The sequence below is a fragment of the Plectropomus leopardus genome, chromosome 24 (assembly GCF_026936395.1).
Source record: "Plectropomus leopardus strain MGB_pleo_1.0 chromosome 24, ASM2693639v1, whole genome shotgun sequence".
NCBI lineage: Eukaryota > Metazoa > Chordata > Actinopteri > Perciformes > Serranidae > Plectropomus > Plectropomus leopardus.
Genome location: NC_142199.1, coordinates 17853905 through 17867512, shown reverse-complemented (window position 1 = coordinate 17867512; position 13608 = coordinate 17853905). Strand labels below are relative to the sequence as shown.

The 13608-nt window shown below is 34.7% G+C and overlaps 1 protein-coding gene across 1 annotated transcript; it reads left to right on the top strand.

Annotated features, from left to right (window-relative positions):
• The first annotated feature begins 1158 nt into the window (after window positions 1–1158).
• On the top strand, window positions 1159–11688 carry slx9 (SLX9 ribosome biogenesis factor). Its single transcript, XM_088074659.1, has 6 exons — window positions 1159–1449; window positions 1660–1780; window positions 7436–7504; window positions 9397–9571; window positions 11058–11123; window positions 11240–11688. The coding sequence occupies exons 1-6, from the start codon at window positions 1264–1266 to the stop codon at window positions 11364–11366; spliced, it is 744 nt and encodes a 247-aa protein (XP_087930785.1). The 5' UTR covers window positions 1159–1263; the 3' UTR covers window positions 11367–11688.
• Window positions 11689–13608: the final 1920 nt, after the last annotated feature.

Below are 13608 nucleotides of genomic sequence, written 5' to 3'. Positions count from 1 at the left end.
CAAATTTTGGGCTATTTTCTTGTAAATTATTGCTCACTTCTTGCTATTTTGGGGTAGTTTCATCAGGTTTTAAGAGATAAGCATGCTTTTTGCACTGAAGGATGGTTTTTATCTGCTGTCCTGGGAACAGCGCACCTCTTATCAGAAGACAGACAGGGAAAATATCCAGAAAACTATATATATTTTTTAACTTAAAATAATTATGATTATATACTAACATAACATATTAGTATATAACCATTTTTAAGTGATTTACTTGTTATTTATTTATTTATTTATTCCAATTTCCAAGCTATTTTCTTGTAAATTCTTTTGCTAATTTCTTGCTAATTTTGGGGTGATTTCTTATTTAGTTGAATACGAAATCAAGTCAATTATACATGTTTTTTTGCACTAAAGGAGACCAGTTCATGTTTTTTTTTAAAATAAATAATTTAAATGAATTAATTAATAATAATATTTTATATAATAAATAAATAATAAATAATTTATATATAAATAAATAAATGATAAATAATTTATATATAAAGACATTTTAAACAGAAATTATTGCATGAAAAATCTCAGGTTTTTTATTTTTTATACACAATATTTGCCTTGACAACCATCGATTTCCATCGATACTACCATCGATAGTAAACAAAGCCATTTATTAATTGTTAATTGTTAATTATTAATTGCCTTTTAGTTGGGAGCCGGAACCATAACAGCGGAACTTTCTCCCCTCTACTGTTTCCCACCGAGCCACTAAGTGGAAACACAAGTCACGCACGCTGTCATGTCAACACTGTCAAGCTAACTGAAATAGCAACGTGAACTTCCGGAATATACTTCAGAGTAAAACTTTTATTAATACGTGAATGTGTTTTTTTATTTGTTGTTTTTTTTAGCGGTGTTTTATGAAAAACAGGAAATAAACTTAGCACGTGCGTGGCACAGTGAATGTTTAAATTAGAGTGCTAAACATATTAGCCCCGAATGCTAAATAGCATAGCATTAGCTAAATATATAGCTCATACAAGATACGGAAAATAAGTAAACAAATAAAAAAAAAAACACACGACGCAAAGGAGTGACGTCTCCCGTTTAAATATGTTTTTTAAAACAAGGACGGTTGCTAAAAACACAACGCTTGAAATTTAAATTTGAAAGTGGAGCGCGTCCACTTCCGGTGTTGGCGTCGCTGACTTGCCGCGGTCCCACGCTGCCCGCAACAGAAACACACAACCACCCGAGTTTAACTTCTCCCGGCTGCTTTTAAACATGGTGGGGAAGATTAAACACGTCCGCCAAAAACTGCACCAGGAGGCGGTGAAGCTCGACACGCCGAGCTCACTTAAAACTCCTGCTCCTCCTGCTCCATTTCCTGCTCCTCCTGCGCCTATAGCCGCGGAGCTCCACAACACAACACCGAACACCAAGAGTGAAACCTCCAAACACGTCAAACAGGTCCGTTATTACAACACAACTTATTTATCTCAGAATCTGTGAATCAACAAATCACACAAATACGTGTAAACACGGATCGGTACAATGCTTGTGTATGGAATTTGAGCTTTATTTTGAAAGTCTCGCTCCTTCTTTGAGGTAAATCAGATCTGAAAATGTGGTGCAGAGCTGCTTTGATTGACTTCTTTCCTTCTGCTGTGAACCTGACAGGTTCTGGGAGCGGGGATCTTCCAGTCCGGGATCTTTGCCGGCACTAACATTACTCCGGAGGCCTTGGTACAAACGCTCAAGTTTGAGGATCCTCCAGATGTTCCAGTACCTGCTAAGAAAGGTAAGACTCTAAGACATTAGATTAGGCTCAACCTGTCTGTTAGTGCTCAGTGCATTGCTGCGATAATCAGTTTAAGTCCCGAAAAGCCTAGAAATGCACAAAAATCTCCAATGTCCGACAATCCTAAATAGGTCCTGAAATCTTAGAAATGTCCTAAAATCCATGAAGCGTCCTAAAAACTTAGAATGTTTCTAAGGTCCTAGAAACATCCTTAAATTCAACATATGTCCCAATATTCCAAAATGGTCCTAAAAATAGGTCCTAAAATCTTAGACATGTCCTAAAATACATGAAGTGTTCTAAAAACTTAGAATGGTCCTAAGGTCCTAGAAACATCCTTAAATTCAACAAATGTCCCAATATCCCAGAATGGTCCTAAAAATAGGTCCTAAAATCCTAGAAATGTCCTAAAATACATGAAGTGTCCTAAAAACTTAGAATGGTCCTAAGGTCCTAGAAACATCCTTAAATTCAACAAATGTCCCAATATCCCAGAATGGTCCTAAAATCCAAAAAATGCCCTGAAATCCTACAAAACGTCCAAGAAACTTCCTAAAATCCTGAGAACTATCTAACTATCTAAAATCCTAGAAATGTTCTAAAATCGGAGAAATGTCCCAAAATCCTTGAAGTGGTCTACAATCCTAGAATTGTCCTAAAAATGCCCTAAAACCCTTGAAATGTCCTAAAGTGCTTGAAGTGTCCTAAAATGCCAGAAACATCCTATAATCCAACAAATGTCCTAAAATCCTAAAAATGCCCTGATGTCCTCGAAGTGTCTCAAAATCCCAGAAACGTCCTAAAATCCAACAAATGTCTCAAAATCCTGAAAAGATGTCCTAAAATCCAACAAATGATTGTTATGATTTTCTTTTTTTTTTCAGAATTATAGCCCTTTCAATGCCAAGTTTTTGTCATGTTGTCACTATGGTTTCAGAAGAAAAGAAAAAAAATACAAAAAAATGAATTATTTTCAATATACCACGTTAAGCAGAATATTATTATTTCTGATTATCACAGCCTGGGATATGTTGATGTTTAATGGCAACAGCATTTTTTTTATGCATTAATACTTTCGCTGAGTTAAGTCTTTTTAACCAACATCAGTCCTGATCATAAATATCAAACATCCATTAATTTTCTGACATTTAATCATTTTAAATGCTAGGTTTTTTATCATGATGCCCCCCTCCCCCCCAAAAAAAGAATTATTTTCAATATATCACATGCAAAGGTAGCATTTCTTTATTTTTTGATAATGACAACCTTGGATATGTGGATGATTAACAGCGATATTGTGACAGTGTGATACCGCATGCATGAACACAGCCAAAATTATTTAAAAAATAAATAAATAAACAATGAAACAACAACTCCAGTAAAAATTAAAAAAATTAAATCTTCTCCCCTCATATTATTCTGTAATAATGTAGGGGTTTATCAGTGTATAATGGCACTGAATTCACAAACTTCTTACAGTTAATACACAGAGTGGCTGTAGCAGTTCTTTCTCTGGCCACTTGATAGCACCTCAGAACACAGCCAAAATTATAAGAAAATAAATAGATAAACAATAAAACAACAACTCCAGTAAAAATTAAAAAAAAAAAATAAATCTTCTCCCCTCATATTATTCTGTAATAATGTGGGGGTTTATCAGTGTATAATGGCACTGAATTCACAAACTTCTTACAGTTAATACACAGAGTGGCTGTAGCAGTTCTTTCTCTGGCCACTAGATAGCGCCTCAGGCTTGTGATAGTCCTGCTGCATCACAGCTGACTCCAGTGAAGGTTTTTTTTTGGGGATTTATGTGTGCAACAGAAATATGTAATAATAATCAAAGCGCCGGGGATGAGTCTGAAAAAAGGGGAGCGATGGATACGGTTGCTAAGCACGCCCTGCTGATGAAGCCTCACTTGACAACGGCACACTGCTATTTATAGAGCAGGCGCGCTCTAAATTTAGTTCATTGCATGAGCTGAAGGTTCAGCTGCATCAGTGTTTCCTTGCTTTAATTGGAAGACACCGATGCGCGTGCTTGTCTTACGTTAGGGGACACTCTCGTTTTAAGAGCTTACTGTCATTATCACTGTAGCGACGGGATCACTTTTAAAGGATGAGTTTGTGTAAAGGTCTTTGTTTTTGTTCCAATATGGAAAAAAAATCCCGATAATTGATATATCGACTTGTTTTTTATTTTATTATTTTTTTAAAAATTTTATGTACGTTATTAATCCAGCAGGGGAAATTGAAATATTCACTCTTGTCATTTACACACAGGCCCCCCGAAACGACTTTTAGCCATATTTCATTGTCACAGACATTAAGTCCTCACCAAGGGGGTCCAGAGTGATTGACATTCCTACATTTCATATGTCCACACCATCACCGGCATTTCGGAGACACTCCGAGAGGACAGTCGAGTGATGCTCAACACACAACAGAATGTGTGTATTTCATTTAAATCAGTTACCCTTTTATTGGAAACGAATTCCCGATGTTGAATCCATAAAGGAACGTGTACAAAAAAATAAATAAACAAGTAAATAAATTAGTAAAATAATAATAGTTATAATAAAAAAAAAAAACAAGTTAAATACTCAAACCGTAAATAAGAGGTAAATGATAAGATAGCAGCACAAAGTAAAAAAAAAATGTAAAAAAAATGTATTAAAAAAATCAATATAAAATAAAAACAACATTTATAAAATTGATTTAAAAAAATCAGTTATAAAAGGATGCTTCGCCAGTTTTTGTTTGAACTTTTGGGACTATCAGAAGACCACCGCCAGAAGACCTGAGAGGGCTCACGAGATAAAATAAAGTCTGAATACTTAAAAACACCACATGTGCCCGCTTCTGCGTCTTAGATCCAAGCTGCGCGTTCGGTCCAGAAGGTGCAGGAAGGTGAGGAGTCGAGGCCGGGTGCTGAGCCCGGTAGGATGTGGGGCTGTGAAGGTTGGCGGGTGACGGGGGGGGCCGTAATCACAGCTATCCATTTCACCTAACAGCGGGAAGACGATGCTCCCAATGGGAGCCGAGTGGTGGTAAAGCACCCTCCCACATCCCCACCCCCTGCTCCACAAACACAAATGACCGCCCCCCCACAAAAGAAAGATGATATTTCTCCACCTCTGCCCACATTTGTAGTCAGCAGCAGATGCCTATCTTTGCCTGTTCTCTCTCCGCAAACAGCAGCACAAACACTTGTGCTGTTAAATGCTGCAGTACAGATAAAAGCATCCAGGGAGTAAAAACCCCAAATACATACACCACTGTGTGCTATACAATCAATTTGTCATTTGTTATTCATTTATTTTTTAAAAAAAAGGGACATTTGTGTCATTAATCCACATCCAATATGTATTTTTTTTTAAAAAAAATCAGTAAAAGCCACGGGTTCAATCCCAACTCGTGGCCCTTTGCTGCGTCCCCTCTGTCTCCCCCTTTCGTGTTTTTGATCTGTCCGATCTAACGAAGCCAAAAATGCCCAAAAAATGATCTTTAAAAAAAAAAAAAAATTGACAGTACGGCACGACGCAAAAGCCAACGTGTCAATATTTGCAGCTCTGTTCCAGCATTTTGGAGCACAACAGCTAAAAGCTGAATCACCAAATGTTTAAGTGTTGATGGAGCTGACATAAATAATAAGCACATGAGACTTTGAGAAAAAAGTTTTAATACTATGAGAAAATAGTAATGTAATATGATGTCATTTTATTTAGACAGTCATAATATTACAAGAATGAAGTTGTATTTTTATGGGGCAAGAAGGTGTAATTTTATGAGAGTAAACTCATAATATCACAGGGGTAAAGTTGTATTTTTATGAGAAAAAAAAGTTGCAATTTTATGAGAAAAAAAAGTTGTATTTTTATGAGAATAAAGTTGTAATTTTTACAAGAAAAAAGTTGTTACTGTATAAGAATAAAATTGTAATGTTATGGGAAAAAAAGTTGTAATTTTCTTGAGAAATAAAGTAGTAGTTTTCGGGGAAAAAAAGTCAGAATAGCATGAGAATAAAAATCGTAATTTTATGAGAATAAATTTGTAATTTTATGAGAGTAAACTCATAATATCACAAGAATAAAGTTGTAATTTTAATGGGAAAAAAAGTTGTAATTTTCTTGAGAAATAAGAAAATTTTCTCTGAGAAAAAGAGTCAGAATAGCATGAGAATAAAATTCGTAATTTTATGAGAATAAATTTGTAATTTTACATGAAGAAAGTTGTAGTTTCATATGGAAAAAATGCGTGATTTTATGAGAAAGAAAAATCATAATTTTATGAGAATAAAGTAGTGATTTTATGAGAATAAAGCTGGAATTTTATGTGAAAAAGGCATCATTTTATGTGAAAAAAAACGTAATATTATGAGAATAAAGTTGTAATTTTATGCGAAAAAAGGCGTAATTTTATGTGAAAAAAAGTCGAAATTTTATGAGATTAAAGTCATAATTTTATGAGATTAAAGTCATAATTTTATGAGAATAAAACTGTAATTTTATGACAAAGATAGTCGTAACATTAAGAGAATAAACTGATAATGTGAAAAAAGTCCTAATTTTATGAGAAAAAAATAAAAATTTCACGTGGAAAAAAAAGTTGGAATTTAACAGGAAATATTCATAATTTTTCCAGAATAAAATTGTAGTTTTATTAGAAAAAAATCCGTTTTCATGATTGTTTCTAATTTCAGAACGATGCACTGACGATATTTTCAAACTCGTGTTGTCTGAACAACCCGCTGCTCCCCGCCAGGAACACAAAGCATCACTTCCTGTGTAGCAGGAGATTTTTCCAAAACAGGAAGACATGCTCATGGCTTTTTTAGATGTCCAATCCACAGTCAGACGTCTCTATCAGTGAGAGGACACAGAGGACAGACAGGAAGTGGGTGGACAGCAGTAGCAGTGCTCATGTTATTGTTGGTGTGGTGTTTTTCCCATGATTCTCGGCTCATTGTGCGTCTTCCTCACGCCAGCCGTGTGCTTTTTACATCATGGTCCTCTTGTCAGTGTTAACCCTTTACACTGCAAACAGAAGATTAACCCTTTGTAACCTAAAACATCGGGAAAAAGGCAATAAGTAACTCGCAAGAAATTAGTATATTTAGAAAATTAGAAAAAATGTTTCTAGCTAATTATCTTATTACATATTTAAAAATATGTCACAGAATTATTATATTTTAAGCCCTTTTCCAGCTTGGGAAAAGTTTATTTCTTTTCCAATAATTTAATAATTAATTTTACTTAATTTTTTTTCTATTTTTATTAATTCGTTTTTTAAATTTTTTTATTTTTTAAATTATTTTTTTACTAAATTTTGTGTGATTTATTGTACATGTAATATATTCAAGATCATTAGTTTTTTATTTTTTTTTTTTTAAAAAACATAGCAGCATCAAGACCTAAAAAATGGCATTTAAAGGGTCAAAATTCAAACAAAAAAATGAAAATTTTATATTTATGATTAGGCCTGACATATGTTAAAAGTATGAACTCAATGAAATTAGAAAACGATTGTACACTTTTGGTGTGTCCACGTCATTGTAGTGGGCTTGTGCTGTCATGTAACTCTGTGTGTGTGTGTGTGTGTGTGTGTGTGTGTGTGTGTGTGTGTGTGTGTGTGTGTGTGTGTGTGTGTTCACAGTCCCAGAAGAGAAGAAAGTCAAGCCTAAGAAAGAGAAGATGAAGGAGAGGAGGGAGCGATGGCTCAACAGTGAGTTTACGCACAATTAGAAAAATATGGAAAATGTACAAAAACACTATTTATAATTATTATAATTATATATTTAAATTTAGAGTATGGGGGATTTTTTTTTTCAGCATTTTGGATTAATAATAATTTTTTATCTTCATTTATTTGTATTTATCATTATTATTATTATTATTATCATTATTATTATTATTATTATTATTATTATTATTATTATTATTATTATTATTATTGTTATTGTTATTATTAATAATTATTATTCATTTTATTTTTTTGCTTATTTTCAGGGAATTTTCCTTGTAACTTTTTACTAATTTCCTTACAGAAATAAATGTGGATAAATCAAATTCATGATTATAATTATATATTTGAATTTAGGTTACGGAAATAAATATATACATTTTTCAAAATTATTTTTTAGCACTTTATGTTTTTTGTTTTTTTTTCAGGTAATTTTCTTGTAAGGTTTTTACTAATTTTTCGCTAATTTATGGTCCACGCCTCATCACCTGCTTCAGATATTTTTCAGAGAAATCAAATCAATCCGCTGCGGAAAATATTCCCTAAAAAAAGTCACTCGTCAACAACACCAGCAATATCTAAGGTTTTCATTAATATTTGTTTGCCAGTTGAAAAACGAGTTATTTTTGCTGATAGACGAGCGAGTCGCTGAATTTGGAGCTTTTCGGGTCCGTCTTTTGGTCTCTCTAATTATAAATCCTCTCCCCAACATCATGACGCCGCCATCATTTCTCATAATTGCGATCAGGCCTGTAACTGAAGCCTGCTGCTGAGCCAATCAATTCCTGGGTAACACAACACGTATCCTGTTCAGGCGTATAATTAGGTGCTAATGGCTCCGCGGCTCAGTCCTGCTGAAACCCGACTCCACTGCTGACAGTTTTCAGAAAAATTCGGAAGAAATATTACCTTCTTTTGGTTATGGGCATGAGTAGGGACAGCAGAGTTTGACCAGCGTGGGTTATCTAGTCCTTTCTAGGACACTGATCACGACTGAGACAAGGACGGAGACTAGACTGGATGCTAGAGCACCATAGAGAGATGGGGGAGGGTGGGGGGGGGTGTACCACATTGTTGGAACAAGTTCAGAATGTGTCTCATTTTCTCGCTCTGATAAGAGGCGACGTCCCCGCAAAAGTCCTTGTCAGGATGGCAGCTTATGATGCTCCAAAACCCGTATGCAACTATCAGCATTCACGGTGTCTTCACAGACGCTTTGAACTTTGAACCGTTAACAATCTGGATGGTCCTTTTCCTCTTAAGCCCAGAGGACATGATGTCCATGATGCCCAACAATATGAAATGTAGACTCGTCAGATACTATGTTTTTTTTTCCGTAATTCGTCAAGATTACCATACCTTTGCGTGTAGAATCTGAACCGCACTCTGTTGTTTGCCAACTAAAGAAATTCATTTTTTTACTGAATGTTTCAAGTCAAACGTTACATTTATGCTGACAAAGAAATGTTGAAAACATATTTCATTGCAATTATATGTTCTTCAAATAATACAGTATTTTTCCGTATTTTGTCATATTACGAAGAATACTGTAAAAATTGTGATATTATTTTAGGACCACGCCTATTTTACACCAAGTCCCACATTTTTTGGAATTGGGGTTGTATAACATAGAGTAAATAAATAGAAAACAGAAACAACTGAAAGCGTCGCTAAGCAGCAACAAGAACTCCGGAAGTTCGAAATTTTCAACTTTTTTTAGTTAAAATTTCGAATTTGGTTTTTGAACTAAATTTTTGGGGGTTTAAGGAGTCAAGACCTCGAGCCCAGCGGCGGGTTTTGTCGCGGAACGCCCCATCTTAAAATACATCGACTTAACTGATACAAATACTCTGTGTTCCTCTGCCGGCTCTCAGAGATCAGCTCCATTAAACAGGCCAAGGAGCAGCAAGCGGCCGAGGCCCGCAGACAAGCCACGCCCGTGGTGGGGGACATGAGGCCGCTGGCCGACGCCCTGCCGGAGCTCTCTAAGCTCGTCGCCCCCGTCGCCACAGTCCCCACCGCTCGACGCAAGAGCAGGAAAAACAAAGTGTGAGTACCAAGGTGCCCTCTGGCAAGCATTAAGTGCCAACTGGACGGCCTATTTTCAGGTGTAGTCCTCCGTAATTATCACGTCTTTTTCTTAAATTAAATATGAGATGACATCTTTGCTGCGTTTGACGGGTGTAACACATTTTCGTGTGCCTCCATGCTAAATGTCTTCGGGGAATTTCTTGAAATTCGGCGCAAACGTCCAGTTGGACTCAACAATGATCTGGTTGATTTTGGTGGTCATAGGTCAAAGTCACTGTGATCTGTTTCATTCTCGTGAACTTGATATTTCATGAACACCTTGAGGAATTCTTTTTTTTCTGAAATTTGGCGTTCTCTCGACTCACTGATGAACTGATTATATCTCGGTGGTCAAAGGTCATGGTCCCTGTGACCCTCGGTCTGTCTCATTTTTGTGAATGCGTGAAATTTTAGGACATTTTTAGGATTTTGGGACGATTGTAGGATTTCAAGATATTTCTAGAATTTTAGGACATTTCTTGGATTTTAGGACCTTTCTAGGATTTTAGGACTTATGGATGTTTCCAGGATTTTACTATGTTTGTAGGATTTTAGGAAGTTTTTTTTAGGATTTTAGGAAATTTCTCCGATTTTAGGGCTTGTCTAGGATTTAAGGACGATTCTAGGATTTAAGAATATTTCCAGGATTTTAGGATATTTCTAGAATTTTTGGACACTTCTTGGATTTTATGACATTTGTAGGATTTTAGGACTTTAGGATGTTTCCAGGATTTCAGGATATTTCTGGGATTTTGGGACATTTCTAGAATTTTTAGGACATTTCTTGGATTTTAGGGCATTTTTAGGATTTTGGGACCTTTCTAGGATTTCAAAACATTTCTAGGAGTTGAGGATTTTACTGTTTCCAGGGTTTTTAGGACGTTTGTAGGATTCTTGGGACATTTTTAGGATTTTAGGACATTTCTAGGACTTTAGGACGTTTCCAGGATTTTAGGATATTTCTTGGATTTTGGGACATTTCTCGAATTTTTCGGACATTTCTTGGATTTTAGGGCATGTTTGGAATTTTAGGACCTTTGTTTAGTTTACCATTTTACTATGTTTCCAGGATTTTAGGACATTTCTAGTATTTAGGACGTTTCCAGGATTTTAGGATATTTCTTGGACTTTGGGACATTTCTCGAATTTTTAGGACATTTCTTGGATTTTAGGGCATTTTTAGAATTTTAGGACCGTTGTTTAGTTTACGATTTTACTATGTTTCCAGGATTTTAGGACATTTCTAGTATTTAGGTCGTTTCTAGGATTTTAGAGTGTCTCTTGATTTTAGGACATTTCTAGAATCTTAGGACATTTTTAGGATTTCCGGAAGTTTTTAGGAACTTAGCACACTTCTAGGACTTTAGGAAGATTTCAGGATGTTTCTAGGATTGTAGGACGTACTGAATGTCCTGTCGATGTTTTGCTCGTCCTGCATGTCAAAATGTCCCGTCTCCTCCTCCAGGCCAGTGAAAAGACCTGATCCCACAGATTTCAGTCAGATGAAACTGTCCCAAAAACGCAAACTCCTGTAAGCAGCCTTTCGTGTTATTACCAAACTCTCATTATTATTCATATCACATGTATTAAACTACCTTTTTTTTTTTTTTTTTTTACCTGAGCATGCGAGTTTTGCTTTTATTTCAGGGAATCGGAGACCAGCCGGTTTAGCGACGCCGTAAAGACCCTCTCTGCCAAAATGAACCCTCTGTCTGACATCGGGGAGCAGCTGAGGAAGAGGATGAGGCAGGAGGAAGAGCAGGGGCCCAGCTAACAGCAGCAGCACTTCCACTCCGTCACACCGACGCGCTTCCACGGACGCTAACCAACCAAGTCCAGACACTTGCCGCCGTCAGGGAAAAACTGGAACATCCTCGGGTTTAACCCTTTAAAAGCAGGACCTCTTTTTTTCTTGCTTTCAGAAGCCGTTTCACATGTAAACCTTTGAACCCTGAGCATATCGGTGTGATTTCCGTCGGAAAAAAAAAACACAACGAGGCAAGAAATGTTCTGTAAATTGCCAAAAATAAGTAGATTTATACAGTTATATGAGAAAAATAAGGAAAAAAGAAACATTAAAATCATGTTAAACACTTTTTTCTTTTTTTTTTTTACAAATTTCTCTGTAATTTTTTTCAGGGTCACTTCTGTCCGTTTTAAGCACTTTTTATAATTTTATTTTATTATTATTTTCTTTCTTTTTTTTTTTTTTACAAATTTTTTTGTAATTTTTTAAGGGTCACCTTAATCCTTTTTAACCACTTTTTAAATTTTTTTTTTATTATTATTTTCTTTCTTTGGGGTCACTTCTGTCATTGCTCATCTCTTCCCTGTGTTTTTGAGAAAAAAAAAACAAATACCAGCATGCAATATAAAATCCCTTGAAACAAAAAAAAAAGAAAAAAAAAGCTAGGCGAAAACAATTATAATTATCACAAATACATATTTAAAATGATGTTACAGAATTATATCATTTTGAAGCAGTCTTTGCCAAGTCTTTTTTTGCGTGTTTTTTAAACCCTTTTTTCCTTTTTTTTTAATTTTTTTTTTTTTTTTTTTTTTTTTGTTTTTATTATTTTATTTTATTTTTTTATTTTATTATTATGATTATTTTTTTTAAACTAATTTCTTGCAAATTTTTCGGTAGTTTCAATCAAGACATTCTCAAATATCAGCATGTAGCCTAACAAAAAAAACAATATTTATAATTAATCATAATTACATATTTAACATTTTTAATTTTAAGCACTATTTTTTCCAGGTCATTTCTTTAATTTTTTTTTGTAACTTTCAGGTAATTTTCTCATTTTCTTTTTTTTTTAGTACAATCTTGCCAATTTTTTGAGTCATTTATTCTTTCCTCACTCTTTGCCTTTTTTTCACGTTTTTGATGGAAATCGAGCCTTTTTCAAATATCAGAGAAATTACACACAAAGAAAATCTAGGGAAAACAGAAAAACCTAGGGAAAAAACAATATTATAACCATCGTAATTACATAATTAAAATTATGTTACATTCATTTTTTCCAGGTCATTTCCTTAAATTTAAAAAAAAGGTAATTTTCTTTTACTTTTTTGGTTTTTTAGTAAACTTTTACTTATTTTCGAGTCATTTCTTCTTTCATTGCTTATTATTCATTGCTTCTCCCAATTAAAGAAATCAGAAGAAAAACAGCAAAAAAAAAAAAATCTAGGGGGAAAAAGGCTGGGGAAAAAAACCCCAATATTTATAAAGATCATAATTACATATTTAAAATTAATAAAATATTATAATCTTATAGCACATTTTCTTCCAGGTCATTTCCTTTATTTTATTTTATTTTATTTATTTTTTTGTAACTAATTTTCTGGTCATTTTTTAATATTTTTTAGTCATTATTTTTAAGAAAGCATGCCTATTTGCTCAGGTTTCAAAGGGTTAAAAGGAAAAAAAGAACTCTTCTCCCAGCACGCTGTCACACCTCTGCACCGCTCACACACACACACACACACACATATATGGACGCTGAGTGGCACAAATTTGTAAATGTCCCCTGTAACAGATATCCTTTTTAGTTTTATTATCCAAGTTTTTTTTTTTTTCTTCAGTAATAAATCACGGTACGTTTAACAAATCGGGGTAGTAATTTTTCTTTTTTTAATTAAAGTCAAACTATTCACAACGAAACGGTGCATGAAAATATGCTTTGTTTCCATTGACGCCTCCAACGATGATTCCCGTGGGTCTATTTTCGTTGTGGTGTCATTGTGCTGTATGGAGAATAACTGGCAGTGATTCATCAGCAATAACCATAGCAACTCCACTGATCCATGGAAATGAATATGTTGTCATGGCCGCGTGCTGAATGGAAACACGGTCACCGGCGAGCGCGTCAACGTTTGACGGAGATAAGTTCATTTCTGACCTGTCAAAATATAAGATTTCATCAACAGGTTTCTCAATATGTTTCACATATTTCCCTTTCACTTTCACTATTTTGCGTTTTCTTAGAACTAAATTGCATACTAGTATCATA